The sequence below is a fragment of the Stegodyphus dumicola genome, chromosome 6, assembly GCF_044657685.1.
Source record: "Stegodyphus dumicola isolate Sdum_Otavi_A_Nest chromosome 6, ASM4465768v1".
Classification (NCBI taxonomy): Eukaryota; Metazoa; Arthropoda; class Arachnida; order Araneae; family Eresidae; genus Stegodyphus; species Stegodyphus dumicola.
The window spans coordinates 49,257,298-49,273,426 of record NC_140773.1 but is presented as its reverse complement, the minus strand read 5'-3'; the positions used below and the strand labels follow the sequence as shown (position 1 = coordinate 49,273,426).

Sequence of the window (16,129 nt, the reverse complement as noted above, 5' to 3'; positions counted from 1 at the left end):
CAACAATAAATAAAGCGACAATAAATAAAGCCATATTTGGTTAACTGTCGTAAACCAAATATGGCTCTCTTCAAACCAGTTTCACAAACACGTTGCTTGCAGTTTTTTACATTATCTTCCCATAAAATTCAGTCGTTTAAGAAGTACATCTCCATAGAATGCGAAATTTTGCACTCTCTATTTTGGGTAAAACGCTGTATTCCTGAAGAAATGCAACATTTTCTTATTTTTATCAACCGATAAACTTCACAGAATAGTTTCACAGACATTTCAAGTCCCATTATGATTCGTTGAGATAAAAACAAATGTTACTCGATGCCAAAAGATACTAATCGGAAAAATGACCGTTGGATTTCAAGTATATTTTCAAGAGTACTCAAATACACGTGTGCAAGTGCATACTCGGCTGCCACATGAATACATTTATGTCACATGGTGTATTGCCCCATCAATGGTTTTTCGCGACATTTCTGTGGCGGCGTGGATAATCAGAAACTACCGTCCTTTGTAAATGATATGACATCATATCATATTGATTATTCATGATTCATTATAATTTATTTAGCATAAATATAATTAAATAACTCTTGTTTCTTTTGCTCTATATTCAGGAAAGTAATTCCGACAATACGCAAAGTTAAAAAAAATTTTTTTATGCACTGACTACGTCTTTTTCAAAGAGGGAAGAAAGAAGCATTATCTTCTGGTTTCCAATTTTTTTCTTAAAATCTGAGTTTCGTTATAATTATCAACTGATTTTAACAGGAGAAAATTGGAAAAGTAAGCAGAACAGATATAACGGTCTTTACAATCATATAAAACGCTTTTCATTCGTATATAAATGAATAATTAAAAAAAAAAAAAAATACGTTGTTATCCTACCCACGAATAAGCCCCAATGGTAACCGAGTAGTTAAGACCGTTGAACCAGCCCCTTATAAGTCTGTTATAATTGTATATTTTAATACAATTTAAACTATAATTTAATTTTTTGGGGCCCCCCATGAAAGTGGCGGCCTTAAGCTATGGCTTGTGTAGCTTATACATAAATCCAGCTCTGGATTCAACACTGGGAGTTCGACCCGCGTTCGATGCAAGTCGAATGGGATGGCCATATGGTTGGTTTTCCCCATAAGTAACGTGAATATGAGCCAGATTTCTTTAAAAGTCTTACACGAAGCCTCCCCTCCCCTTTGCTCTTGTGTGCCTTGCCGTATTCAAACAACCTAACTGAACCTTCTCACGGATGAAATTAAAAATATTTCAGAAGAGAGAGGGGAGAAAACTCTCCACGGAAGCAGACAGATTAGGAAGAGTTTTATATAACAAATAAATAGCGTAGGTTTCTTACATAGCTAACCTCAAGACAAACAAAAGAGCTAATTTCAGTTTTGTAATTACTAACTCATTGATGCAAACTGGATCATTAGTTCAGTTTTTCTATTGCAGCCTCACTACTAAATATATTCTTAGTACTAACTGATATAGTGCTATATTTATGAGGTGCACCATAAATGTAGCGTCTGTTAAGGCCAAAGTTGCGCCAATAGTTTCTTGGGTATTTTGAAAGAACTGATGCCTCTTTTTGTGCTTGATAAAAAGGCTTTCGCTTTTGTGTTTCATAAAAAGGCTTCCGTCGATTTCTACTATTTTGTTAGGCCCTCCAACTTTATTAAAAGCTCTGTTTAGAACGCTGTGTGTACAAACTTTCCGCAGGTAATTGTTCTAGTCTGTTATTGTTTAGCGGCCTTATTCAGCGACCATACCGTGCCTATTAGTACACACTTTTTTTTTATGGTAGGATCCCATAACTTTAAAAATATTCCACTGATTGGTATTCTGTAAAAGGCAAGTTCCAAATCAGATTTTTTTTCATATATATGCAAGGAAAAATTATAACAAGAGAGTTAATTTATATCCTTGCTCATGAAAACAAAGTCTCCTTTATCGCGAATAAATCGGGATTACATCAAATGAAAGCGAGATGCTATGAGCGAGTTGTTATGTCACGTTTATTCATAATTGGTGCTAAATCGCGCTGCTTGGCAATTAACGTCGACGGTATAATACGTAAGTTCTATAAAAAATTAATTAATAAAAATAAAACGCAAAATTGAATAAAGGCCACATAAAAAGAATTTCATGAATACATTGAAAAGCAAATTGTTCAGATATCGCCTTAATTGTGACACTATTATTTTTTTTATTCATGCTTTCGACATCTGTATAAATGTTGTTTATATGCTAAAAAATTGCAGGTATGTAATTCTGATTCCATCAGAATTAAATATTAAAGTTTCGCATGCACGATCCTCTGCGCAGCTTCAAATATAAAATCTTAAAACAATATTTCTTGGGAATGAAATATAATGAATGAAGTTATAAAAATGAAATTTTTTTCTTCTACTCTATATACCATGATTTGGCTTAAGAGTAGAACTTAACAGTAAAACCTCAATTTCATTTTAAAGCCCCAACTTTGTTAAACGTGTTCTGTAAAAAGTAAGAAGAACTCTGTAGTGCCTGAAGGGCGAAAAAAACATTCCTTGTGCAAGTTCTCTTTACGGGGTCGTAAAATTGGTCCTGCAGACTGCTCTTTTTTCTCTCTCTCATTTTTTTTTTTACCCAAACGGCGTTAGCCCCGAAGGGCTTTTAATTTCAAAACGGCATTTTTCGTCGATTCATTTTCAAACTGTTGCCACCAAATAATATCGCCATGTATATATTTAAAGAAACTAAGCAATGAAGAATCTGCATGAATGCATGAATGTTTCTCGCATTGTGAAGAAACAATGGTACCTAGAACCATCAAATTTTGAGTAACGTAGTCCTCCAACCGAACGTGGGCACTTCGAAGCCGAATTTTGAATTTCGAATTTGTTTCGTTATCTATTTCAAATTTTGTAAAACTTTAGCAAATTTTTAATTAACAAACTCAACGATTTCAAAGCGAGCAATGGCACCACTGTAAGGAAAAAAACATTTTTATCTCCATCGCGCGAGACTGTGTATCGGAAATTCTAAAGATGAGCTCCTTTTAAATATCTTGTGATATTGCTCTTGAATTGAATTTTATGTGTTTTAAGTGCGATGAACATGATATTTATTTAATCAACGCACGTGAAGTAAGATATAAGGGAAGGAACGTGCAGAATGGGCAATATTCGTGTCGTTATTTCTGCCAGACGAATTATTGAAGAAAGTTAGTTTTTGTCTCAGAGGATACGTGTAATAGGAGAGAATGCCAGGCCGCCGTCAACGAAGGCACTTCCAGCAGATAGACGATTTTATGAGGGGTATGGTGATCGGACTGAGAAGGGCGGGTTGGTCCTTACGTCAAATCGCAGCTGATAACCACATGGATGCGAGCACGGTGCATCGGCTACGGCGAACATGGTTGGAACAAGGAAATGTGGGAAGAAGGAGGGGTGCAGTTGCAACCAGAGTGACGTCAGCACGCGTGGATCACAGCCAACTCTATCATGGCCTTGAAGCGAAATCAGTTTCGGAAGGTCACGTGATCAAAATAGTCGATCTTTTTCTCTTCGCTATAAGCGCGAAATTTAACTTGCCAAAAATAATAGTTTTCTCTTAATATAAATATAAGTAAAATTAATAAACGTGACTAGGTCGCATGACTTGCATTAAATTTTTCATAGTGTAATATTTTCACAGCCGGTAAAATGAATATCTTCAATAATTTTTAAAACAATTGTACTTTGTTTATGTAACTAAAAATATCATTGAGAATCACCAGAAAAAAACGTTATTTCTGCAATTTTAATAAAAATGGAATCCATTTATGTAATCTAAATCAAATTTGTTCCCAAAATAATATAAAATCCACAAAAGGGGAAAAATTCAATAGGTTTATAGATGTAAATTTTATTTAGATTTTCTTAACACTGAAATAAATATTAAGAGCAGAATATTTTGTAAAAATTCATGCCGTTCCCATCGCATCAGCTATATAAATTTTTAGAATGCAAATATTCATAGTCATCTCTCATCACTTCATTCACTAATAAAAACTTAAATATCACAATTTTATCAAAACAGGGAAATGAATTAAAAATTCCTTAAATGCTAGGAAATTTGTGTATAAAAATAAACTTACATGCATGTTATGCTATAAATAAATCTTTCAAGAAAATTTTGGCAAATTAAATGCTAATTACATTCATAAAAAGGACAACCTTCTATTTGTGCCAGCTCCAATTTTATGTTGTATCACTTTTTCCAAACCACCGAAGAGGTAAGTGATTAGGCTCGTTTTTTTTTACAGTGGTGTCCCCAAATTACAGGCCTATTCCACTATCAAAAATAGATTCATAAAACTTGGAGCTGTGCCATATACACACTCATACATCATTTATGCAGAAGCATACATAAAAACAAACAGTTGTGACTTATTAACTGAAATTAACTGGTAAATTTTTTAACTTTTTTATATGAACATTTTATATTAATTTTGTCATTTTTATGTTTTGTGTAATTATTTAACATTATTTTACAAGTTATCAAACAGATATTTTCTAATCGGGTTTGCAAAGTCATTCCACAAATGCAAGAATCTGTTAAATTAAAGTTAATTCTACCTAACTGTATGCAAGATAACTTATATAAAATACCCAGTTGCTTTCCTGATATAAGAAATGTATCTTCCATGCTTTCGAGAATTCCACCAAATAAGAAATGTACAAATGAAGATGTTAGTAAAGCAACTTCAGACGGTAAAGTTAATTTACCCCTATCTAATTCTTTAAGAAAACCAAGAATATCATCTGCTATATCTACCGAATGAACACTTTGCAACCAGTCCTGGCAAATACTGCATTTTACCACCCTTAATTCTTTCATGGAAGCATAACCTGAAATATAAACTAGCACTGGTAAAATATCAGAAGGAACATTTTCTGTAGAAAAATCATTAACTAGTAAATTTGAATAATCATCAATATTCACAAAGGTAAAGATAGAATCCTTATCATAATCTGGTAAAAGAGAAGTTAAAGGGATATTGATATTTGATGATGAAATTATAATATTGCTTTTAAAACGAAGCTTCTTCTCACTTTCTAATAATTGTAGGTAATTTATGTAATAATTTGAACCTGACATTTGCCGATACATTCCAAAACGTGATTCAAGAGCATCAGTTTGAAATTTTCCTAATAATATGTATTCAGCCTCATACTTTTGAAACAAATATGGAATCAATTGAATGAATGCATCTGTAGTTATTATCAATGCCTGAAATGTTTGTGGTGATAAAGTTTCTTTTATTGGAACAGACTGTTTCCATATCTTAAGCCACAATACTAGTTTCTTTAAGAAATTAATCTGCTCAACATTCTGAGAGTTAATAGCACCACGAAATTTATCATTAAAGCGCTTACTTTCAAAATTGCTTTTACAGTTTACAATTTTCCACCATGTTGTGAATACTGAAATAAAATCACAAGTTTCATCTGAGTTCACAAAAACATCTGCATGATCCTTTGATATACATTTTAATGCTGCTATGTTTTTTTCATTTAAGACTTGAAGTGCTAGTTTCACGTTTTGTTTCTGAATTGTTGAAGGATAAAGAGCTTTATTTGTAAGTAAATGGCCATATTTAATAATGGAAGATTTCTCTATATCATACATGATTTCCAAATGCTTAAAGTTAGCTTTCTTTAAAATATCATTATTTTCTAGATCAGGAAATGTAATTAATTTTTTGTTGCACCAATTATTGCGTACTGATTTTAACATATGAACTGTGTCAAAAAGAAAGAAGAGAAGCCTTGAATCATCTAAAGGGTGCTTAATATATGGCTGCAAAGTTTTATTAGGGGTCATTAGTTCAAATGCGCGTTTATTCACAGCATTATTATCAGAAATCAAACAAACAACTTTAAATCCTATATTTTCTAATGCTATTAAAATCTGCTGAATCATATCTTGTAGCTCATTAACTTGCAATCCATTAACTGGAACAATACTAACTACATCCTTATATGAAGAGAAAACTGATGTTATCATGAAAACCTGAGCTGTTTTGGCAGCAAGTGCTGGTTTATCATGAGAACCTCCATAAATAGAACCACCTTTAAAGTTGAACATAGGCTGAATGTAAATTTCATCTAATAAAACATTTACTACAAGTTCTTGTTCATTAAGAAAACATTTTTTCCTCTCTAAATAATTAATGCTGCCAGCCAAACTTAATTTTGACAATGAATAACTACTCATAATATTGCGTAAGACTCGAGTACTTGGAATGCACAAATAGTCGCAGTTTAGTAAAGCATTGTATGCCGAAGAAGATTGCACAAATAATGTTGAAGCTAAAATTAAAGTTCTATTACTGTAACGCCTATTATTTTTTGATACTCTTAACAATTGTAATTGCTCTATTATAAAAGAAATATGTTCAGAATTATCTAAATTACAATCAACAGAATTTAGTAATGTAATTGCTGATTCTAACACTGATGGAAATGTTGTATTAGTAACAGAAGTTTCAACATTGTTCATTAAATCATGTAATACTGAAATTGTACGAGGGCCATCCAGGAAGTAGATTACGTTTCCGTCTGTGTCCGCTAGGGGCGGGGCTAGCGCGGCCATCTTGGAGTCAGAGCGTTGCGCAGCTCAGTCTGCATCTAGCCGTGCTAGTGAGAGGTTCGTGCTGTGCTCCGTTCAGATACTGTGACGGTTTGAAATGTCTGCGTTAATTGAAAATCCCGCGAGCTGCGAGGTGCGCTCAGTAATAAGGTTTCTGACTGCAAAAAACTGTAAACCGATAGAAATCTATCGGCAGCTTCGTGAAGTGTATGGGGACAACATTATCACTGAAGGTGGAGTGCGTCAGTGGGTCATAAGATTTCAAAATGGCCGAACCAATGTTCACGACGAAGATCGAAGTGGGAGACCCAGCATAGTGACCGCCGAACTTCTCGAAAAAGTCGATGCTAAAGTCCGTGAAAATCGAAATTTCACAATAACGGAACTTTCTTTGAGTTTTCCACAAATTTCGCGAAGTTTGTTGCACGAAATCATCAGCGAAAAGCTTGGTTACCACAAGTTTTGTGCAAGATGGATTCCAAAAATCTTGACAGAGGACCACAAAAATCAGCGAATGGCTGCAGCGTTGAACTTTTTGGACGCTTACCATAAGGATGGTGACTCTTTACTCGATCGCATCGTTACTGGTGACGAAACATGGGTGAAACATGTGAACTGTGAAACGAAATTGCAATCAATGCAGTGGGGGCACACAAGTTCTCCCCAAAAACCCAAGAAATGCATGCAAACAATGTCGGCAAGGAAGATGATGGCGACTGTTTTTTGGGACAGAAAAGGTGTAATTTTGGTGGACTTCCTGGAAAGAGGCACTACAATAAACTCTCAAAGGTATTGCCAAACTCTCCAAAAACTCAGAAGAGCAATTCAAAACAAGCGCAGAGGAATGTTGAGCTCTAAGATCTTGTTGATTCACGACAACGCCCGGCCCCACACGGCAAATGTCACTCGTAAAGTTCTTGAATCTTTTAAGTGGGAGTTGTTTCCTCATCCGCCGTACAGTCCCGACCTGGCACCGAGCGACTTCCACCTATTCCCAGCAATGAAGAAGTGGCTGGCTATGCAGCGTTTTGATGACGACGCACAGCTGCAAGAAGAGGTAACGAAGTGGTTGAAGGCGCAGGCGGCCGAATTTTTCGACGAAGGAATTTCCAAGCTCGTACATCGCTACGATAAATGCCTTAATTTGTATGGTGACTATGTAGAAAAGTAGTATTTGAGTGTGGCTTTCATCTGTATATAATAAAATTTGTTTCCTATACTTTGTTTATTTTTTTATTCCAAAACGTAATCTACTTTCTGGATAGCCCTCGTATCAACAACGGGTGATTTTGAAAATTTCTTCTTACTTTCTTTCCGATTTTCAATGTATACTTCAAAATTCATGTCAGTACTTATAATGATGCATCCCAAAATTTTTGGACAATTTTCATGAGCTGCATATAAACATAAGCGAATTATATCATCATCATCGTCATCTAAGTAAAACCATTTATTTTTATATTTACATATGTTTTCCCGAAAGTAATTGACCACATCTTGAGGACATTTTAATGCATTTTTTTCTAAATCAGCTTTCTGCTGAAGTAAACTTTCCTGAACGGCTTTCTTATAATTTACTTCTTCTACATCAACAAGTCTGCGAGGTTTGGATTTATTTGTACTTAAATATGAGGGAGCATTTTCAAATATACATGGCACAGCGCCTTGAATGAGACCAGGGATTTTTCTGTCATATTCTTTATATTCATTTTTATAGATTACACAGTCCTTTCTTATTATCTGTGATTCATCAAAATGCTTTATACAAATTACGGGGTTTTTTAATTTGCTTAAATCTCTCGGAATTTTCCTTAACCACTGAGCTCTTCTTTTAGGTGATTTAGGTAAAGAGTAAGTAGTGACATTCTCATTTTTGTCGTAATTGGATTTGCAGCCAAATACACTGCAATGTCGAGGCATTCTGTATTCCAATATGTTATTAGAAACAAATAATCAAAAATAATAAAGAATTCCTGATTTCCAAACAAATAGTCAAACCAATACTACTCAAAATGTTCAAACTAAAGTAAATGCATTCGCTGTTAAAACGAAACACTTGCATAGGCTTGAAAACAGCTACATATTTTCCCAAATAAATCTAAAAAAAAATATATAAAACGAAATATAGATAAAACTATTATTTATAATTACATAAAGCTCACGTTATTTAAAATCACTTAGAATACCAAAATAATCTACTTACATAACACTATTGGCAAAATATATATCCACAAAATTCACGACCACAGTTTCGTAGCCACACGCTACCATAAGAACCAAGGGGGTTAGAATAGACCTCTGACCTCCTTGGTCAGAACAAATCGACCATCTTGATCACGTGACTTTTGCGCTTCAAGGCCATTATAGAGTTGGCTGTGGCGTGGATCGACGCATCCCCCGACAAGCCGTGCCGGTCCCGCAAGTCACTTGTACCGCGATTCTGCAGCATGTGCAAGATACCTTGAATGTTCCCGCGTCGACCAGAACCATTTCCCGTCGATTGGTTGAACGTTGCCTGCACTCACGGCGTCCGTTAAAAAGACTGCCATTGACCTCACAGCATAGACGCCAACGTTTAGATTGGTGCCGGACTGGAGCGATGTGGATGACAGAATGACGAAACGTCGTGTTCTCAGATGAGTCACGCTTCTGTTTATCCAGTGACACTCGCCGTATACGTGTGTGGTGTCGACGTGGACACAGATCTAGTCCGGTAGTAACTGTGGAAAGCCCCACCGCGCGACAACGTGGCATAATGGTTTGGGGCACTATTGCCTACGATTCCAGGTCACTTCTAGTTCGTATTCAGGGCACTATGATTGCCCAACGATACTTGGATAATGTACAGCGGCCCGGTGGCAATCCCCTACCCTCAGCGACTGCCTAGTGCAATTTTTCAGCAGGATAACGCCCGACCACACAGTGCTCGCATCTGCCAACATGCTCTGCAAGGTATACAGATGCTTCTCTGGCCATCGTACTCTCCTGACCTGTCACCAATCGAACATGTGTGGGATGTGATTGGACGCCGTTTGCAGACTCTGTCCCTGCCTCGTTCAGAAGACGAACTGTGGCAAATGGTTGAAAGGGAATGGAGAGCCTTTCCTCAGGACACCATCCGCACTCTTATTGACTCTATACATAGACGTGTTTCTTCGTGCATCGCTGTCCGCGGTGGTCCTACAGCCTACTGAGCCGACGCCGTTCTCGCTCTGTATTCTGACTATCATTTTGAAATAAAGATCACTTATTGCTGCTTGCTGTCTCTGTCTTTTTCCAAATTTCATCACTTTCTAACAACTCCTTCTTGGTGTTGCATTTTCAGTATCGAGCAGTGTATTTCTGCTCATAACAAAACATGATTTGACCTTTAAAGCAGCTGGTAAAAATTAAATATAAATATTTCAATTTCGGCATATTTTAAATTTTTTTATTCATTGTTATTATTTAGTTATAGGACATAAAAATGAACTTACGTTGACTGTTTTCAACATGACCTTGAAATTGCCCTGACACTGGAATGATAGAAAAGGCACTTTCTTCAGATGAACTGTAAGCATTAAATTACATACAATGTATATATACAAACACACATATATATTAATTAGAGTATGCTTACACATTTGTAGAACAATTTCAGGACCGTTTAATTAATGTTTAAAACGTAAAGAGTACTTTTTAAAGTGTTCGATCCGATAGCCCTTTTTTCTGGACTATAAATCTGTATCGTGATTTTCATGATAGAAGAGATTTTCGCAAAATTTCTAGGGATATTAATTTCCATATAGCGCCCACTACTTTCCAGAGTCCATTCGTCATGGTGGGTTTGCGCTCAGAAGCTCTTTTCAAGAGACCAAACGCACAACAGTCTATGGGTGAAACGTCAGGAGACTTTGCAGGAATACAAGATATATATGCGGTACCTCAGTCTTCCTTTTTTTCTAAGAATGTAGCAGTATCATCCGAAGTTGTGTCCTTGTTGCTTTCTTTTGATGAGTTTTCTCTCTTTGAAAGTCATTTGGAAAAAAGAAACGGAATTTATCCTACAAATATCGGACCTAAAACCTTCTCTTGCTGGTACGTTTGGTCTGAATTGTTCTCTTGATAGTTTTTCGAGATAGTACGTACGTACAGTTGATTTTAATATTTTTTTCCACTTTTCTTATTTTTAATTTCCCACTGTAAGGCTGCTATCGCACATCCGTTTGTTTCGGAAGAACAACTGTTTGAAACACCTTTTTCTCCTTTGTCACAACAGCCAATTCCCATAGATCATCTTAGGGTTAATACAGGGAAAGCTGTTTCTCCGTTACAAACAAGCTAATAGCATTCGCAGCCGATAGCTGATTGGTTGAAAACGAACAACTTGCAATTTTTTTCGAAAGGAAGCAAAAAATCGCGCGTCTTTCTTTCAATAGTAAACTAGGCAGAAAAATTGTCCGAAACAGTTGTTCGTGTGAAACAAATGCGTGTGTGATATGGGCCTAAGAGATCCTGCGAGAATCATAAATCTGTTACCGAAACTTTCTTTGCATTGATGAAACCAGAATTGTTCGTTTTTTCATTTCGTTTTCTATTATACATAGACCTTTTTTGTTGCAGTCATTTACGTAAACCCAAGCTCCATCAAGGGTAAAATGTATTTCTATTTTTCTCCTACTAAATAGTTTTCGTACAGGGTTTAATAAATTGTTCTGCGTTGAATAACATGCCTTGGCAAAAGTTGATGAACACTTGGTTTATTATTTTATTTAATGTTACTAGAGATGTATTTAAAACTTTGAACTTGGTTTCTGCATCGGCGGATTCTTCTCTTATTATTAACCATTTAATTTAACATTAGAAACAGTACGTACCTTTTTCAGGCATTTGTTTGGAGTCTTCGTTTCATGTAGAAGGAATCGTTACGGTTTTTCCCTTTCCGAATAATAATGTTGCTTATTTTACACTTAGAAATTTTAATTAACATACACTCTACTACCTTTTTAAATTACAGAACAAGAATATATCTCTTCGGAAGCACAAAAACTTGTCCTTCAATAAACAGCTTGATTACATGCGACATTTTGAAAGAAGCATAAATTTAAAAGTAGCAAACGATTTCGTATTTCAAATAATAAGTTGTTGCCAGAAATTGTTATTCCAAAACACTTGCTTTCTTTCAACTCTTTATGGAAATTGTTCAAAAAATGTGTAAACACCCTCTGTACTTTTATAGATTTATTAATGACAGATTATTAAAGTATAAATATTTTTCATTTCAATGCGAATAATATTAAGAGTTGGCTACATGGCCAGTACTGAAGCCTACCGCTATTTTCTGAAACAAGAATTCTATAAGAGTTTTGACTTTGGATCTGCTTTTTTTTGGGGGGGGGGATGATAGGGAATTTATATTGATCAATATTTTTCACAATCTGCATAGGAATCGCTTAACACCAGAAATCCTTTTCTAAACTATATTTTATTCGCAGTTACGCACAAATACAAACATTTCGCTATTCAATTTGTGTACGGCTCCTAAATATGATTCTCGATTTTAATACGAAATATCTCTGTCAGTTTTGCAGTACGAGGGTCAAGAGGAACGTGTAGAAAGTTAGATTTCGTAATTTATATAAATTAATTTCTTTAAATTTAAAAATGCCACAACATTCACATTTTCGTGATTTAGGACATTTGTATAATTAGAAGTTTAAGTCTATGATCAAAGATTGCGAAAATAAAGGCCATATAAGGACTTTTAAGGGCATAGTGTATATAAGGTTAGAGTGAAATACTTTTAAGTTTTCGAATGGCAACACACATTTTTTCCTTCGCAGATTGACAAGCGCATTAAAAAATCATAAATGGCGTGAGAACAATACACGTAATGGCGAAAATTGCTGGCGTAAAACATTTGCAAAAAAGAAGAGCATTGTAAAATACCCATGACAATACAACAGAGGAGAGGGGGGAAAAAACTTTTATTGGAAATACTAGTTTTCAACGTTGCCACCTTCGCAGACGATAACGCACTGCGCGTGAGAGATTCTTGACAATAATGTCGGAGTTAATATCGCATGAGGAATCTGCATAACTTCGCCATTTATGGCATCTCTGAATGCTGATAAACTTTGTAGATTTAATTTATACACCTTAGATTTCAGATAACCCAGGACCAAAAAACTACACTGCTTTCTCACTTCTTTCCTTGATAAATGGTATGCAACAGATGGCTCTGCAACTCTACAATGCTGACAGTCCATGAGATCAATGTAGTATTATGCACTAACGTTGATTACTGTATCTAGAATTTGAACACCTAGCAGGGGTGCCTCCTTTGACCGTAAACTCGTACAAAAAAATTCTTCGCACACCTAACCCTCGAATATGTTTTTACTCTTCTGCAAACATAGTTACCAAGGTCCGGTGCATAACAATTTCGCTGAATCTAATCATCCATGGTGACTCGCAGGTAATCGCTGAAGTACCAAGAGAATAAAATAGTAAGTTGTAGGTTTTGCAAGCGCTCTTTAATGGTTGGATTGCATTTAATATAAAACTATGTTGAAGCATATAATTTCAAGTTAAAAGAGGCCATCTTATTCAAGGTGGCAGATGAATAAGTGCTGCTTAAGTAAACTTGAAAGATTTTGTTGGTTATAATAAGCCATCCTGCATTAAAAAGTTCCCCAATACTTCGTTCTTCTAGATTCGTTGGTCCTTTACTTGAAATAAATCGGCTTATATCCCACATATATTTTCGGTACGTGCCGAGATTTAAAACACCATTCTCTTCTACAACTGACAAATTTTCCTCAGTTGGGTGAAAATCTGTGAGCAACTCTCAACTCTTATCTATAGGTTAGTAAAATGCATAAGGATCCTCTGTCGGTCCGTCCAGATGATTCACCACGTGTGTTAATGGTAGTTCGTGAAACTGGCTACCAACTGCAAATATGTATCTTCAGATTTTCAGAACTCTTTATCTAGTACACAAAGCACATCTCTTGAATTGCCTGTATTCACTGCGATTCTGTTGCATCTAACAGCTATAAGTTGGAATACATCTAAGTTTTCGGCATCCAGAAAAATCAACATAGATTCTTTAAAACTTCCTTGTTTGTGCAGAATTACCCTTCTGTAGCCCAATCCAATTATAATTATAATACTTTAACACATTTTCTTCCGTGGGCAGAATATTACAATCAAAGTCTCTTGGATTAATGCGATATTTCATTGTCTCTAGCTGGAGACATATTTCGCTGATACAACTGTCGTGCGTTGTGCAGGGAATCGGATATTTAACTGAATTATTTAGCAACGCGATAGGGGCTGACGCCGTGTTCTCACAGAAGAAGAAATCGATTGACGCAGTCGCTTACTTTTGCATATATTTTTATATTATTATAGAATTTTATTTTTTTAATAATAAAACTGAAGCCTATTTGCGAGCACCGAGCATATATAAGGTCGGGTCGCTTATATATATGTATGTGAAGTTTTAAAAAATAAACATTAAACATAGCAAAGAGACGAATCTGCGATTGTGCTGCTGGATTGAAAATTATTAAAATCAAAAAGTAAATATCGGAACGAAATTGAATAAAATTTTGTTCCTTTTATATGAAGGTCTAACCTTTCTTCCCCAGCTAAAAATTTACCAAATTGAGTAAACATAAATTAATGACCTCTCAAAAACGTAATCTTAAACTAAAAATTAATATGCGAAAAGAGAAACTTAAAAAAAAAAAAATATAGAACATTATATATAACAAAACAAAATAACATTTTTATTAATCTCCGTTTAAACAGAACTTGTCAAGGGAAAAGTGTTTCGAAGCCTTAAACCAAGATGATTAATTAATTCTGACTACATGTTTCATTCCTCTGAATCATTTGAGACCCAAAACCGCTTTTTTGTACCAAACCTTCACTTTAAAACAACATTCTAATTGTCCTCAAATGTTCAGATCTTTTCCCTACAAGCATTCGTACTCAAATAAGACCAAACATTATTTACAAAAGCTAAATAATAGTAAAAAACTTGTAAAAAGAACCTAAAAAAAGCAAAACAAACTAATTACATAAACTAAATTAAATCAAGAATAAAAATTCTACATGAAGAATTAATAAATCAATTTTCTTTCCCTTCAAAATTGAAAAATAAATTGTTCGGACGAATTATGTAAAGCCTAAAACAAGAGCGGATCAATTACTCGAAAACTAACTTTTTGTGAATTATAAATTTGTGCCAAAAGATACGCATTAAATTACGCTGATGAAGCGAGCTCAGTAAATTGAAAAAAAAAAAAAAAAAAAAAAAAAAAAATTACGTCAGATTACGTTTTTGAAAGTTTCATTAATTTAAGTTTACTCAATTTGGTAATTTTTTACCCGGAAAAGGAAGGTTAAACCTTTAATATAGAAGGAACAAATTTTATTTAATTTCTTCCGACATTTACTTTTTGATTTATATATATATATATATATATAAGTACCGTTATAGATAGCTTATGCTTCACATACTGCATTATTGTCTATAGCGTTAATATGAAAAATAACTTACCAATATATTATGGAAATTTAATGTAAAATTTGCAAATTTCAAGGCTCTTACTGGAAATGTACAAAAATTTTGAAAAAAATTCACAAATGGTATATTAGTTAATACACAACTTTTGAGGTGCAGTACGTTACAATTATACAATTTAAACATTTTTTTGCTTCAATCTAATGTGCATATAAATGCAGAATAAAGTAGGTTTAAAAAGATCTTATTTCTAAAATAATTATTTACCTGTCTTCTGGAATAAATTCTTCAGAATTTTCAGGTTCTTTGCCTGGGATTAAACTTCCTGAATTTCTTAGGACTCTCACCTCCATATAATTTTCATCTGTATCTGTCTTTCAAATTCATGAAGAAAAACATTTACTTTTTAAGATAAAGTTAGCATTGTTTGATACTTACTAATAATTACTTTGATAATTAGAGTGAAATATTTCCAATATACCGTATAAAACAAATACTATATGTCCAAACAACTGAATATAATTTCAGACAACTGAGAATAATTTCAGAATTTATTTTAATAGCAAACAAACATACAGTATCCACCGTTTATTAGGATGACTTCCGTTCTGAAAATATTTGAATTTATTAACCGTCTTAGTTTAATAGGCGGAGATTTAAGTAATGTAAATTGTCATATTAGTTTTAAATTATCTACAAGTAAGATAGTAACTAACAATTTATAAGTAATACCTAAATAATAAATTAAAAGTTAATGCTAAAATTAAACTATTTTTTGTAATTAGGTATCTGATGGAATTTTATTTGTTACACATTGTTCGTCAACAGTTTGACAATTGTACTTTCAAGTTCGTAAAATTGCCATTTTTCAATTCAAGAGTATTTAAAGATTTCGCGGTGTTTTTTCTAGATTTGATTGAAGCTGGTATGTAGCCCAATTCTCCTGTATCACCTTCATTGTCAGTTTCCCATTCTGCAACTGTTTTAACATTTTCTATA

General features: G+C 34.3%; 1 protein-coding gene across 4 annotated transcripts in view; it reads right to left on the bottom strand.

Moving 5' to 3' along the window:
• LOC118183981 (uncharacterized) overlaps positions 1 to 16,129 on the bottom strand; it is a 255,917-nt gene that overhangs the window by 157,348 nt on the left and 82,440 nt on the right. For all 4 annotated transcript variants that reach the window (XM_085818298.1, XM_035353625.2, XM_035353613.2 and 1 more), the window contains exons 3-4: positions 15,398 to 15,504; positions 10,092 to 10,165 (exon numbers count right to left, since the gene is read on the bottom strand). In XM_085818298.1, the coding sequence (XP_085674424.1) occupies positions 10,092 to 10,165; positions 15,398 to 15,504 (181 nt within the window). The remainder of the gene's footprint in view (positions 1 to 10,091; positions 10,166 to 15,397; positions 15,505 to 16,129) is intronic.